The 12,324-nt window shown below is 42.8% G+C and overlaps 1 protein-coding gene across 3 annotated transcripts in view; it reads left to right on the plus strand.

Moving 5' to 3' along the window:
• LOC5508135 (X-ray repair cross-complementing protein 5) overlaps positions 1-12,324 on the plus strand; it is a 39,379-nt gene that overhangs the window by 18,849 nt on the left and 8,206 nt on the right. For all 3 annotated transcript variants that reach the window (XR_007314153.1, XM_048734327.1, XM_048734328.1), the window contains 4 exons: positions 655-725; positions 4,339-4,447; positions 5,064-5,136; positions 11,721-11,833. Coding sequence is in view for 2 of the 3 variants with exons in the window: in XM_048734327.1 (XP_048590284.1) it covers positions 655-725; positions 4,339-4,447; positions 5,064-5,136; positions 11,721-11,833 (366 nt within the window). In the remaining variant the exon portion in view is untranslated. The remainder of the gene's footprint in view (positions 1-654; positions 726-4,338; positions 4,448-5,063; positions 5,137-11,720; positions 11,834-12,324) is intronic.

Genomic DNA, 12,324 nt, shown 5'->3' on the forward strand with positions numbered 1-12,324 from the left:
AATCCGAGATATTTAACAGGCCATCCACTCTAAATTATCAGTCACATCCTCGAAGAAACTTCCAATAGACACATACTGCTTTCAATATTTTGAAATATTTTTTTTGCGTTTTCTGTTAAAAATCATCGGAGATTGTTACGTTATCGACCGGAAGTAAACTGGTGACAATGTGGCTTTAAGATGGTCACACGGACCAGCCTCCCCCGATATAGGTTAATAAAGTACGGCGGGGAAGGGGGCCTCCGACTTAACGTCTTTAACCAAGAACACGAGGAATTCCAAGTTCCCGATGTAGAGCGCCAGGTTTTACACCTATGAAAAAGAATGACCTTAGCCCTGTCCTCTTCCTTGAGAGACAAACCCGTACCACTTGGCTATCAGTCTCAATCTGCAGGTTCATGCTCTATTTCCCCTCTTAATTAAACAGCCTCTGCCAGCCGCCATTTTGACATCCTAGCAAAGTACCAAGTACGTTGTTTTTGGATTGCTGTCTAGAGATTTGAGCACATTATGTGCCTTCCAATATTAAATGAAAAAAATAACAAAGGCGTGGCTGTAGAGGGCTCTTTAAAGCCCCCATGTTGTGAAGATTATACTATCATGGCTTGTAGTGGTAATGAGTAATCCTCTGATGAAATACCTTTCTTTTTGAAGGATTATTTCCCACTCGAAAAAGTTGAGCGCAAAAAGGCAAAGGAGTCAGCAGCAGAGATCTTTAAATCCAAGTAAGAAACTTTCACGCCCGATGATATATGTAGGTTATTACTTAGAACACTAAAATTCAAAGATTTCTTACTTGTGTTTCCGGGTCCTATTTGTATTAATACTATTTTTAAAATATTTTATATTGTTTGATTCGGGTAAGATCTCTTCACTCGGTGGGAATTTGTAAGCGGTGAAGAGCGAAAATTCTTACACCTTGGGTGTTAGAATTCGTTTTTTTATACAAACAATGCTTTTGAAAATCTCTAAACAATCTACCATAGTGGAAAAGAACCTAGGATACCAATTCAAAGGTGTATTGAATCCCATTTATGTGCTGTCATCCGTGCCATATATTGTCCGCTTCAGTCATTTTCTTGTATGTTTGGCCGGTAGACGCTGTTTAAATCATAAATTTCACGTAGGCTGGCAGAAATTCTTATTCATTTTCGGCTTTCGTGGCAGCCATTTTGAATAGGAGACACTGAACTTGTATCACCACAGGCATGCTGGACCATACGCCCCAGTCGTTCATAGTAGTCCAGTAAATCTATGAAATCTGTATGGCCCAGGTGGAACTTATTGCAATAGAATTTCTCTCAGCGGATTTTGAACAAGTGATACAACCTATTTAACATACTAAAAGTCCCCAAAAATCTCTTTGGTGGAACATCCTGAAATTTATGATTTTTTCCATTTCGGAGCAAAACCACAGGGTGCCCGCGTCGGTAAAACGGAAAAATAATAAAAACACGTCTCAATCAGTACATTGAAAAGGCCATTGGTCAAAGTTGATTAAAGACAATGTTTGGATATCGAAACAAAGCAAATTGCCCCTTTTTAACATCTTTTTTTCCAATATTTCTGTATATTTAAACCACAGGGTACCCGCGCCGAAAACCCTGAAAAAAATTGAAAATACAAGTCTGAATCAGAAAATTTCAAAGGTCATTGGCCAAAATTGATTTAAGACACAATTTTAGTATCGAAATAAAGCAACCTGTCCATGTTTTAATTTTATTTCAAATATTTTCTCCACAAATGTATTTATGCATTCTTCGCACTCGCGTCAGTGACTGAAATTTGTCTAGAAAACAAACTTGTAATACAGCGGTTATCTGGAACACTTTTGTAATTTCTTGAGGTTTTACACCAGCCTAGAGAAAGCTACTTACACTTCTAGCTCTAGCTCGATTAGTCCAGAATTGTGACAAGTCTGACCTTTACTCTTTCCCAACGTCGCACTACAGTCTAGACCATTCTTCTTGCAGGTTCATCTTCTGGTGCTGCAATCCGATTAGCATTTGTATCGCATTATATTTATCAGCGATCCTTGGGGGATGGTCCAGTGCGGACAGACTTGCCTCCAACACACGGATCGCTGCTAGAAATGGTGCGGTGCAAATGCACAAATTGGATTGCATTTGCTTTCTTTAGGCTGTAGTAAAACCTCAAAAAACACAAAAGTGTACTGATTACTAGAACAGTCTTTGTTGTCTAATAAGCTTTATTAGACAACAAAGATTACCAATGGGGTCATACGTAAACGGGAACAGGGTCCATGCAGGACGTACTCCCAAACAAACAAATAAAATGAATATAAAAAAATAATTGTGGTGGCAGTCACAGATCCGTGCGATGGACCATGTACAGGGTAAGTCTACGTTGAAAACATTGGCAAGTAGGTTCTGATAATGGTTCTTCAGTAAATATTTATAAGCGCGAGTAGGCCAGAAAACTGATTGAACTAAGTTAAGTTACATACTAGATTCTATGGTTTTACGATACGATTGAAATAAGATGCTTGAAACGTAGTTGTTCTGCAAAGAGCCGGAGATAAAGTTAAGGTTGGGTTCAGGTTACGAGTACAATTATGATTTTCAAAAGTGACAAAAAGTTGAACATTCAGGTCTGTCATTTCGAAGTTACACTAGTTAGTTACACACCTCTTAGTCGTAGACCAAGGGTAGAAGATCGAGTTTTAGAAGTCGCTCTTTATAGCTCAAGTCTCCGATCTTGGATCTTAGAATTCAACGGGTGGCTCGCCCTTTTAACCCTTTCTAGGAGGGCATTTTAAGTCTTACGCTGCTGGGGGCCAGACTTCAGTGGCAAAACGTAGCAGCGACAGGTATAGAGTACGGCTGACCCTGTATCTGTAATTAGGAAACATATCCTCTTGAGCAAACCAAGCATTCTGTTGGCCTTGGACACCACAAATAGAATGTGGGTGTCCTATGTGAGATTGTTCGATATTGTGCCCCCGAGATCTTTTTCAATGTTGATGCGCTGAAGACTTGTGGCGCCAAGCTGATTTTCTTCCGTGAGACTGTCAAGACATAATTAACACTTGGTAGCGTTAAAATTTATATTTGTTTCGTCGCTCCACTTGTTAGACTTGTCAGGTCATCCTGAAGAGCTTCACAGTCCTTTATCGAAGAGATTCTTCGGTATAGCTTTGTGTCGTCTGAGTATATAGCGATGTGCCTTTGTCTGTGGCGTCTGCTAGATCGTTGATGTAGGTCCTAAATAGAAGGGGGGCTATTAGGCTTCCTTGAGGGACCCCGGAAGTCACTGGTAGGTGACGAGAGGCCATGCTATAACAACCCCAGCTACTGAGTTGCTGTCACATGTAAGTTTGTTTTCTATACAAATTTCAGTAACTGACCCAGGATGCAGAAATACATTTGTGGAGAAAATATTTAAAATAAATGAAACATGGACAAGATGCTTTATTTTGATACTAGAATTTGTGTCTTTAGTAATTTTTTGTCCAATGACCTTTGAAATTTTGTGATTCAGGCTTGGATTTTCAAATTTGTTTAGTGTTTTCGACGCGGGTACCCTGTGGATTTTGGATTACAGAAATATTGGAAAAAGATATAAAATAGGGGCAATTTGCTTTGTTTCGATATCCAAACTGGGTATTTGATCAACTTTGACCAATGGTCTTTCAAATTTACTGATTTAAACGTGTATTTTATTATTTTTCCGTTTTACCGACGCGGGTACCCTGTGGTTTTGCTCCGAAATGGAAAAATCACAAATTTCAGGATGTTCCACCAAAGGGATTTTTGGGGTTCAAAATCCGTTGAGAAAAATACTATTGCAATTAGTTCCACCTGAAACCACAGATTGACTGGACTATGGTCAATATTATTATTATATTATTATTAGACTAGGTCAATAGGGCAACGACGGCAGAAAACAATGGGATTTGATTCAGAATTCAATAGCAGCACGTGAAAATGCGTTCTGTCTGATACATTTTAGCCGTTTTCCATGAAACCACGACGTTAAAAATCCAACTTTCACGGTCAATTGAGGACGCGGACGTTTGCAGTGTTAACTCCTCTAACCAAGTTCGCTAATTTTGAAATAATAGTAGTTATTTTTAGTTTATTTTTATCTATCTATGACTATAATGTTTTGCTTATTCCATTGCAATTAAATTATTATTGACCGCCACGCGCGAAAACATCTTTTCTGATCGCGTTGTCCTAGCCGTCGTCGGCGTCCTTGCTTAAGGTCCCTATTATGACGAAGGGCAACGTTCGATATAAAAATTTTCATGTTTATGTTTTTATATTGCTTTGTTTGTAGCGTTTATCACACATTGCGTGTCTATTTTTGTTTAAGTGTTGACCAACATAAACTCGACGAGCCTGCTCAGAAGCGAGCTTGGCTGGAGCCTGGTGACGAGGTGGACTTCAGCATGGCCGGGCTAGCCAAGGGGACTGTAACCGAGGTAGGGCGGTCACCCTTTGGGATCCCCAGAAAGGTTTCTTTTAGCGGAAAACCCGATCAGTTTGGTGATCGGGCGCCAGGTTTTTCCCTCTTCTCTCTCCTTTCCCCCCTGCCCTGCGTCCGTTTTTGCTCTCGCCCCCAGGAACCACGAGGCTTGAAATACAAGATGGCGCCCGATCACCGAACGGAGAGCATTTTCCGCAATAATAACACCGAGTACCGCCTGCAAGCAGGCTAGGTTTCTTTTGAAGTAATCACCAAGCAAGAAGAAGGGAAAGTCGCATTGTTCTGCGGCGAAAAGCTTTATCATAGCTTTCCCAACATAGGATCTTTCTTGTACTGAACATACAGATAGAACATCAGTGGAAGATAGTAATATTTTGGAGAAATCATAAACCATATCCTTCCTCTGAGCCACATTTCAACCCATAATTGGAGACAACTTTTGAAAAAGAAAATCTTATGCTCTTTTGATCAAATTCAATCGAAGCCCCCAAGATCTTTACCAAGATGACAAAATGGCAACTGTCAGGGACTCTTTAGATTATGTTTTTACGTACCATTCCCATTACCCTAACTCATGCTGTTTATCAATTAACTTAGATTCCATTTTGCAGGTTGGAACAGTCGATCCCGTGTCTGATTTCTTGACGATAATCGGTCGCGTAGGCGCCAATAGATTTAACGAAGGTAACTCGCTTGAAGAAGTTCAGAGTGTTTCCTTTGTGACAATTTACTCGCCTTTACCATGACATATGACAGAAAATTTTTAAAATACCCCGGCCCTTAGAAATCTTATCCTTTTTTAATTATTAGCGTAATACAATTTTGATAATTCTCAATTCAGTTAGATATCTGAGATTAAACAAATATAACACATTAGCCGTGTTTGCAGAGGCTATTGTGAACCCGGATCTGGTTGGGAGAATTTAAAAGCAGATTATTTAAAAAACAAGCCACACAAAACAAGAGGTCATTGCTGATAAAAAGAATGATGTTGCTGCTGCTGCTGTGATTGATGTTACTGTTATCGGCAGATCAGATGAAAAAAAAGTTGCACCATGCAGCTTTTATGGATTCGTTTATTATTATTAGTATTTTTGACGCTGTTGTTGTAATCGTTGATGGTGGTGATAATGAGGTGTCACTGTTGTGGTTGTTGTAGTTGTTGAGGCTGTTGTGGTTGTTGTGGTTGTGGTTGTTGTGGTTTTTGTGGTTGTTGTGGTTGTTATGGCTGTTGAGGTTGTTGAGGTTGTTGTGGTTGTTGTGGTTGTTGTGGTTGTTGTGGCTGTTGTGGTTGTTGTGGCTGTTGTGGTTGTTGTGGTTGTTGTGGTTGTTGTGGCTGTTGTGGCTGTTGTGGTTGTTGTGGCTGTTGTGGTTGTTGTGCTTGTTGTGCTTGTTGTGGCTGTTGTTGTTGTTGTGCTTGTTTTGGCTGTTGTGGTTGTTTTGGCTGTTGTGGTTGTTGTGGCTGTTGTGGTTGTTGTTGCTGTTGTGGCTGTTATAGTTGTTGTGGTTGTTGTGGCTGTTGTGGTTGTTGTGGTTGTTTTGGCTGTTGTGCTTGTTGTGCTTGTTGTGCTTGTTTTGGCTGTTGTGGTTGTGGTTGTTGTGGCTGTTGTGGTTTTTGTGGCTGTTGTGGTTGTTGTGGTTGTTGTGGTTGTTGTTGTTGTTGTTGTTGTGGTAGTTGTGGCTGTTGAGGTTGTTGTGGTTGTTGAGGTTGTTGTGCTTGTTGTGGTTGTTGTGGTTGTTGTTGTTGTTGTGGCTGTTGTGGCTGTTGTGGTTGTTGTGGCTGTTGTGCTTGTTGTGCTTGTTGTGCTTGTTGTGCTTGTTTTGGCTGTTGTGGTTGTGGTTGTTGTGGCTGTTGTTGTTGTTGTGCTTGTTTTGGCTGTTGTGGTTGTTGTGGCTGTTGTGGTTGTTGTTGCTGTTGTGGCTGTTGTAGTTGTTGTGGTTGTTGTGGCTGTTGTGGCTGTTGTGGCTGTTGTGGCTGTTGTGGCTGTTGTTGCTGTTGTGGTTGTTGTGGCTGTTGTGGTTGTTGTGGCTGTTGTGGCTGTTGTGGTTGTTGTGCTTGTTTTGGCTGTTTTGGCTGTTGTGGTTGTGGTTGTTGTGGTTGTTGTGGTTGTTGTGGCTGTTGTGGCTGTTGTGGTTGTTGTGGTTGTTTTGGCTGTTGTGGTTGTTGTGGCTGTTGTGGTTGTTGTGGCTGTTGTGGTTGTTGTGGTTGTTGTGGTTGTTGTGCTTGTTGTGGCTGTTGTTGCTGTTGTGGTTGTTGTGCTTGTTTTGGCTGTTGTGGTTGTTGTGGCTGTTGTGCTTGTTGTGCTTGTTTTGGCTGTTGTGGCTGTTGTGGCTGTTGTTGTTGTTGTGCTTGTTTTGGCTGTTGTGGTTGTTGTGGCTGTTGTGGTTGTTGTGGCTGTTGTGGTTGTTGTGGCTGTTGTGGTTGTTGTGGTTGTTGTGGTTGTTGTGGTTGTTTTGGCTGTTGTGGTTGTTGTGGTTGTTTTGGCTGTTGTGGTTGTTGTGGCTGTTGTGGTTGTTGTGGCTGTTGTGGCTGTTGTGGTTGTTGTGGCTGTTGTGGCTGTTGTTGTTGTTGTGCTTGTTTTGGCTGTTGTGCTTGTTTTGGCTGTTGTGGTTGTTGTGGCTGTTGTGGTTGTTGTGGCTGTTGTGGCTGTTGTGGTTGTTGTGGTTGTTGTGGCTGTTGTGGTTGTTGTGGTTTATGTGGCTGTTGTGGTTGTTGTGGCTGTTGTGGCTGTTGTGGCTGTTGTGGCTGTTGTGGTTGTTGTGGTTGTGGTTGTTGTGCTTGTTTTGGCTGTTGTGCTTGTTTTGGCTGTTGTGGTTGTTGTGGCTGTTGTGGTTGTTGTGGCTGTTGTGGTTGTTGTGGTTGTTGTGGCTGTTGTGGCTGTTGTGGTTGTTGTGGTTGTTGTGCTTGTTTTGGCTGTTGTGGTTGTTGTGGCTGTTGTGGCTGTTGTATCTGTTGTTGTTGTTGTGCTTGTTTTGGCTGTTGTGGCTGTTGTGGCTGTTGTGGCTGTTGTGGTTGTTGTGGCTGTTGTGGTTGTTGTGGTTGTTGTGCTTGTTGTGGTTGTTTTGGCTGTTGTGGCTGTTGTGGCTGTTGTGGTTGTTGTGGGTGTTGTGGTTGTTGTGGCTGTTGTGGCTGTTGTTGTTGTTGTGCTTGTTGTGGCTGTTGTGGTTGTTGTTGTTGTTGTGGTTGTTTTGGCTGTTGTGGTTGTTGTGGCTGTTGTGGTTGTTGTGGTTGATGTGGTTGTTGTGGTTGTGGTTGTTGTGCTTGTTGTGGTTGTTGTGGTTGTTGTGGTTGTTGTGGTTGTTTTGGCTGTTGTGGCTGTTGTGGTTGTTGTGGCTGTTGTGGTTGATGTGGTTGTTGTGGTTGTTGTGGTTGTTGTGCTTGTTGTGGCTGTTGTGGCTGTTGTGCTTGTTGTGGTTGTTGCGGCTGTTGTGGTTGTTGTGGCTGTTGTGGTTGTTGTGGCTGTTGTTGTTGTTGTGCTTGTTTTGGCTGTTGTGGTTGTTGTGCTTGTTGTGGCTGTTGTGGCTGTTGTGCTTGTTGTGCTTGTTGTGGCTGTTGTGCTTGTTGTGCTTGTTGTGGCTGTTGTGGTTGTTGTGGTTGTTGTGCTTGTTGTGGTTGTTGTGGTTTTTGTGGCTGTTGTGGTTGTTGTGCTTGTTGTGCTTGTTGTGGTTGTTGTGGTTGTGGTTGTTGTTGTTGTGGTTGATGTGGTTGTGGCTGTTGTAGTTGTTGTGGTTGTTGTGGCTGTTGTGGTTGTTGTGGCTGTTGTAGTTGTTGTGGCTGTTGTGGTTGTTAAGGTTGTTGTGGCTGTTGTGGTTGTTGTGGCTGTTGTTGTTGTTAAGGTTGTTGTGGTTGTTGTGGCTTTTGTGCTTGTTGTGCTTGTTGTGGCTGTTGTAGTTGTTGTGGTTGTTGTGGCTGTTGTGGTTGTTGTGGCTGTTGTAGTTGTTGTGGCTGTTGTGGTTGTTAAGGTTGTTGTGGCTGTTGTGGTTGTTGTGGTTGTTGTAGTTGTTGTGGTTGTTGTGGTTGTTGTGGCTGTTATAGTTGTTGTGGTTGTTGTGCTTGTTTTGGCTGTTGTGCTTGTTGTGGTTGTTGTGGCTGTTGTGGTTGTTAAGGTTGTTGTGGCTGTTGTAGTTGTTGTGGTTGTTGTGCTTGTTGTGGTTTATGTGGCTGTTGTGCTTGTTGTGGTTGTTAAGGTTGTTGTGGTTGTTGTGGCTGTTGTGGTTGTTGTGATTGTTGTGGCTGTTGTGGTTGTTGTTGTTGTTGTGGTTGTTGTGGCTGTTGTGGTTGTTGTGGTTGTTAAGGCTGTTGTGGTTGTTGTGGTTGTTGTGGTTGTTTTGGCTGTTGTGGTTGTTGTGGCTGTTGTGGTTGTTGTGGCTGTTGTGGTTGTTGTGGCTGTTGTGGCTGTTGTTGTTGTTGTGCTTGTTTTGGCTGTTGTGCTTGTTTTGGCTGTTGTGGTTGTTGTGGCTGTTGTGGTTGTTGTGGCTGTTGTGGCTGTTGTGGTTGTTGTGGTTGTTGTGGCTGTTGTGGTTGTTGTGGTTTATGTGGCTGTTGTGGTTGTTGTGGCTGTTGTGGCTGTTGTGGCTGTTGTGGCTGTTGTGGTTGTTGTGGTTGTGGTTGTTGTGCTTGTTTTGGCTGTTGTGGTTGTTGAGGTTGTTGTGGTTGTTGTGGCTGTTGTGGTTGTTGTGGCTGTTGTGGTTGTTGTGGCTGTTGTGGCTGTTGTGGTTGTTGTGGTTGTTGTGCTTGTTTTGGCTGTTGTGGTTGTTGTGGCTGTTGTGGCTGTTGTATCTGTTGTTGTTGTTGTGCTTGTTTTGGCTGTTGTGGCTGTTGTGGCTGTTGTGGCTGTTGTGGTTGTTGTGGCTGTTGTGGTTGTTGTGGTTGTTGTGCTTGTTGTGGTTGTTTTGGCTGTTGTGGCTGTTGTGGCTGTTGTGGTTGTTGTGGGTGTTGTGGTTGTTGTGGCTGTTGTGGCTGTTGTTGTTGTTGTGCTTGTTGTGGCTGTTGTGGTTGTTGTTGTTGTTGTGGTTGTTTTGGCTGTTGTGGTTGTTGTGGCTGTTGTGGTTGTTGTGGTTGATGTGGTTGTTGTGGTTGTGGTTGTTGTGCTTGTTGTGGTTGTTGTGGTTGTTGTGGTTGTTGTGGTTGTTTTGGCTGTTGTGGCTGTTGTGGTTGTTGTGGCTGTTGTGGTTGATGTGGTTGTTGTGGTTGTTGTGCTTGTTGTGGCTGTTGTGGCTGTTGTGCTTGTTGTGGTTGTTGCGGCTGTTGTGGTTGTTGTGGCTGTTGTGGTTGTTGTGGCTGTTGTGGCTGTTGTTGTTGTTGTGCTTGTTTTGGCTGTTGTGGTTGTTGTGCTTGTTGTGGCTGTTGTGGCTGTTGTGCTTGTTGTGCTTGTTGTGGCTGTTGTGCTTGTTGTGCTTGTTGTGGCTGTTGTGGTTGTTGTGGTTGTTGTGCTTGTTGTGGTTGTTGTGGTTTTTGTGGCTGTTGTGGTTGTTGTGCTTGTTGTGCTTGTTGTGGTTGTTGTGGTTGTGGTTGTTGTTGTTGTGGTTGATGTGGTTTTGGCTGTTGTAGTTGTTGTGGTTGTTGTGGCTGTTGTGGTTGTTGTGGCTGTTGTAGTTGTTGTGGCTGTTGTGGTTGTTAAGGTTGTTGTGGCTGTTGTGGTTGTTGTGGCTGTTGTTGTTGTTAAGGTTGTTGTGGTTGTTGTGGTTGTTGTGGCTTTTGTGCTTGTTGTGCTTGTTGTGGCTGTTGTAGTTGTTGTGGTTGTTGTGGCTGTTGTGGTTGTTGTGGCTGTTGTAGTTGTTGTGGCTGTTGTGGTTGTTAAGGTTGTTGTGGCTGTTGTGGTTGTTGTGGTTGTTGTAGTTGTTGTGGTTGTTGTGGTTGTTGTGGCTGTTATAGTTGTTGTGGTTGTTGTGCTTGTTTTGGCTGTTGTGCTTGTTGTGGTTGTTGTGGCTGTTGTGGTTGTTAAGGTTGTTGTGGCTGTTGTAGTTGTTGTGGTTGTTGTGCTTGTTGTGGTTTATGTGGCTGTTGTGCTTGTTGTGGTTGTTAAGGTTGTTGTGGTTGTTGTGGCTGTTGTGGTTGTTGTGATTGTTGTGGCTGTTGTGGTTGTTGTTGTTGTTGTGGTTGTTGTGGCTGTTGTGGTTGTTGTGGTTGTTAAGGCTGTTGTGGTTGTTGTGGCTGTTGTGGTTGTTGTGGTTGTTGTGGTTGTTGAGGTTGTTGTGGTTGTTGTCGTTGTTGTGGTTGTTGTGGCTGTTGTGGTTGTTAAGGTTGTTGTGGCTGTTGTGGTTGTTGTGGTTGTTGTGGCTGTTGTAGTTGTTGTGGTTGTTAAGGTTGTTAAGGTTGTTGTGGCTGTTGTGGTTGTTGTGGTTGTTGTTGTTGTTAAGGTTGTTGTGGCTGTTGTGCTTGTTGTGCTTGTTGTGGTTGTTGTGGTTGTTGTGGTTGTTGTTGTTGTTGTTGTTGTGGTAGTTGTGGCTGTTGAGGTTGTTGTGGTTGTTGAGGTTGTTGTGCTTGTTGTGCTTGTTGTGGTTGTTGTGGTTGTTGTTGTTGTTGTGGCTGTTGTGGTTGTTGTGGTTGTTGTGGTTGTTAAGGCTGTTGTGGTTGTTGTGGTTGTTGTGGTTGTTGAGGTTGTTGTGGTTGTTGTGGTTGTTGTGGCTGTTGTGGTTGTTAAGGTTGTTGTGGCTGTTGTGGTTGTTGTGGTTGTTGTGGCTGTTGTAGTTGTTGTGGTTGTTGTGGTTGTTGTGGTTGTTAAGGTTGTTGTTGCTGTTGTGGTTGTTGTTGTTGTTAAGGTTGTTGTGGCTGTTGTGCTTGTTGTGGCTGTTGTGCTTGTTGTGGTTGTTGTGGTTGTTGTTGTTGTTGTTGTTGTGGTAGTTGTGGCTGTTGAGGTTGTTGTGGTTGTTCAGGTTGTTGTGCTTGTTGTGGTTGTTGTGGTTGTTGTTGTTGTTGTGGCTGTTGTGCTTGTTGTGCTTGTTGTGCTTGTTGTGCTTGTTGTGGTTGTTGTGGTTGTTGTGGCTGTTGTGCTTGTTGTGGCTGTTGTGGCTGTTGAGGTTTTTGTGGTTGTTGTGGTTGTTGAGGCTGTTGTGGTTGTTGTGTTTGTGGTTGTTGAGGCTGTTCAATAAAACACATTCTGACAAACCATTTCTGGCTAAATTTCTGACTCTGGCGTGGGTGCTTAATAATTTGCTTTCTCTATTTTCCTTTTTCTTTTGTCGCCAAAATCTCGCATGATTTCTTTAGGGGAAGCCGCCCATTGTGGTAACTTGGTGTTACTCTAGGTAATGTTGTTATTGTTTAGCCGCGGATCAGATGAAGAGCCGAATTTTGCAACTGGTCATGGACTCTTTCGGTGATCAACTCTTTGCGAAGGCTTTGTCATGCGTCACCACCCTCAGAAACGAGGCGATAAAGGTCAGTACTCAAGCACGAGTGACACGGCTAGAGTGGTTTTCAAAATCCCGTGAAACAAAATGTGATTGTTAAAGTGTAATAGTCGAGCTAGAACAAAAGATAACAAAAACATTACAGTGTATTAGGCTAAGTTCAAATGTCGTATTATCCATTAGCCGTATTCACTGCAAATCATTGCAAATGAAGATGAGACAATCGACTGTATTCTTTTGCATGCATTTGCATTGAATACGGCTCATGGATAATACGGCGTTTGAACTTAGCCTTAGTACTAAATAAACTAAATAGAATTTCACGGGATTTTGAAAACCACTCTAACGCATGCGCACACAAAATAACATCCTGCTTTAGCTATGGAGAATACAACTATTTTATGTTTGGTTTAAATACCGAGGACGGAGGCAGTTCGCGGTATAACAGCCTGAGGGCGCAGGCTTATTACATGATCTATACCTAGTAAAATAACAATTTAAACAGGGGAAAAGAGACAA

The sequence above is a fragment of the Nematostella vectensis genome, chromosome 11 (assembly GCF_932526225.1).
Source record: "Nematostella vectensis chromosome 11, jaNemVect1.1, whole genome shotgun sequence".
Classification (NCBI taxonomy): Eukaryota; Metazoa; Cnidaria; class Anthozoa; order Actiniaria; family Edwardsiidae; genus Nematostella; species Nematostella vectensis.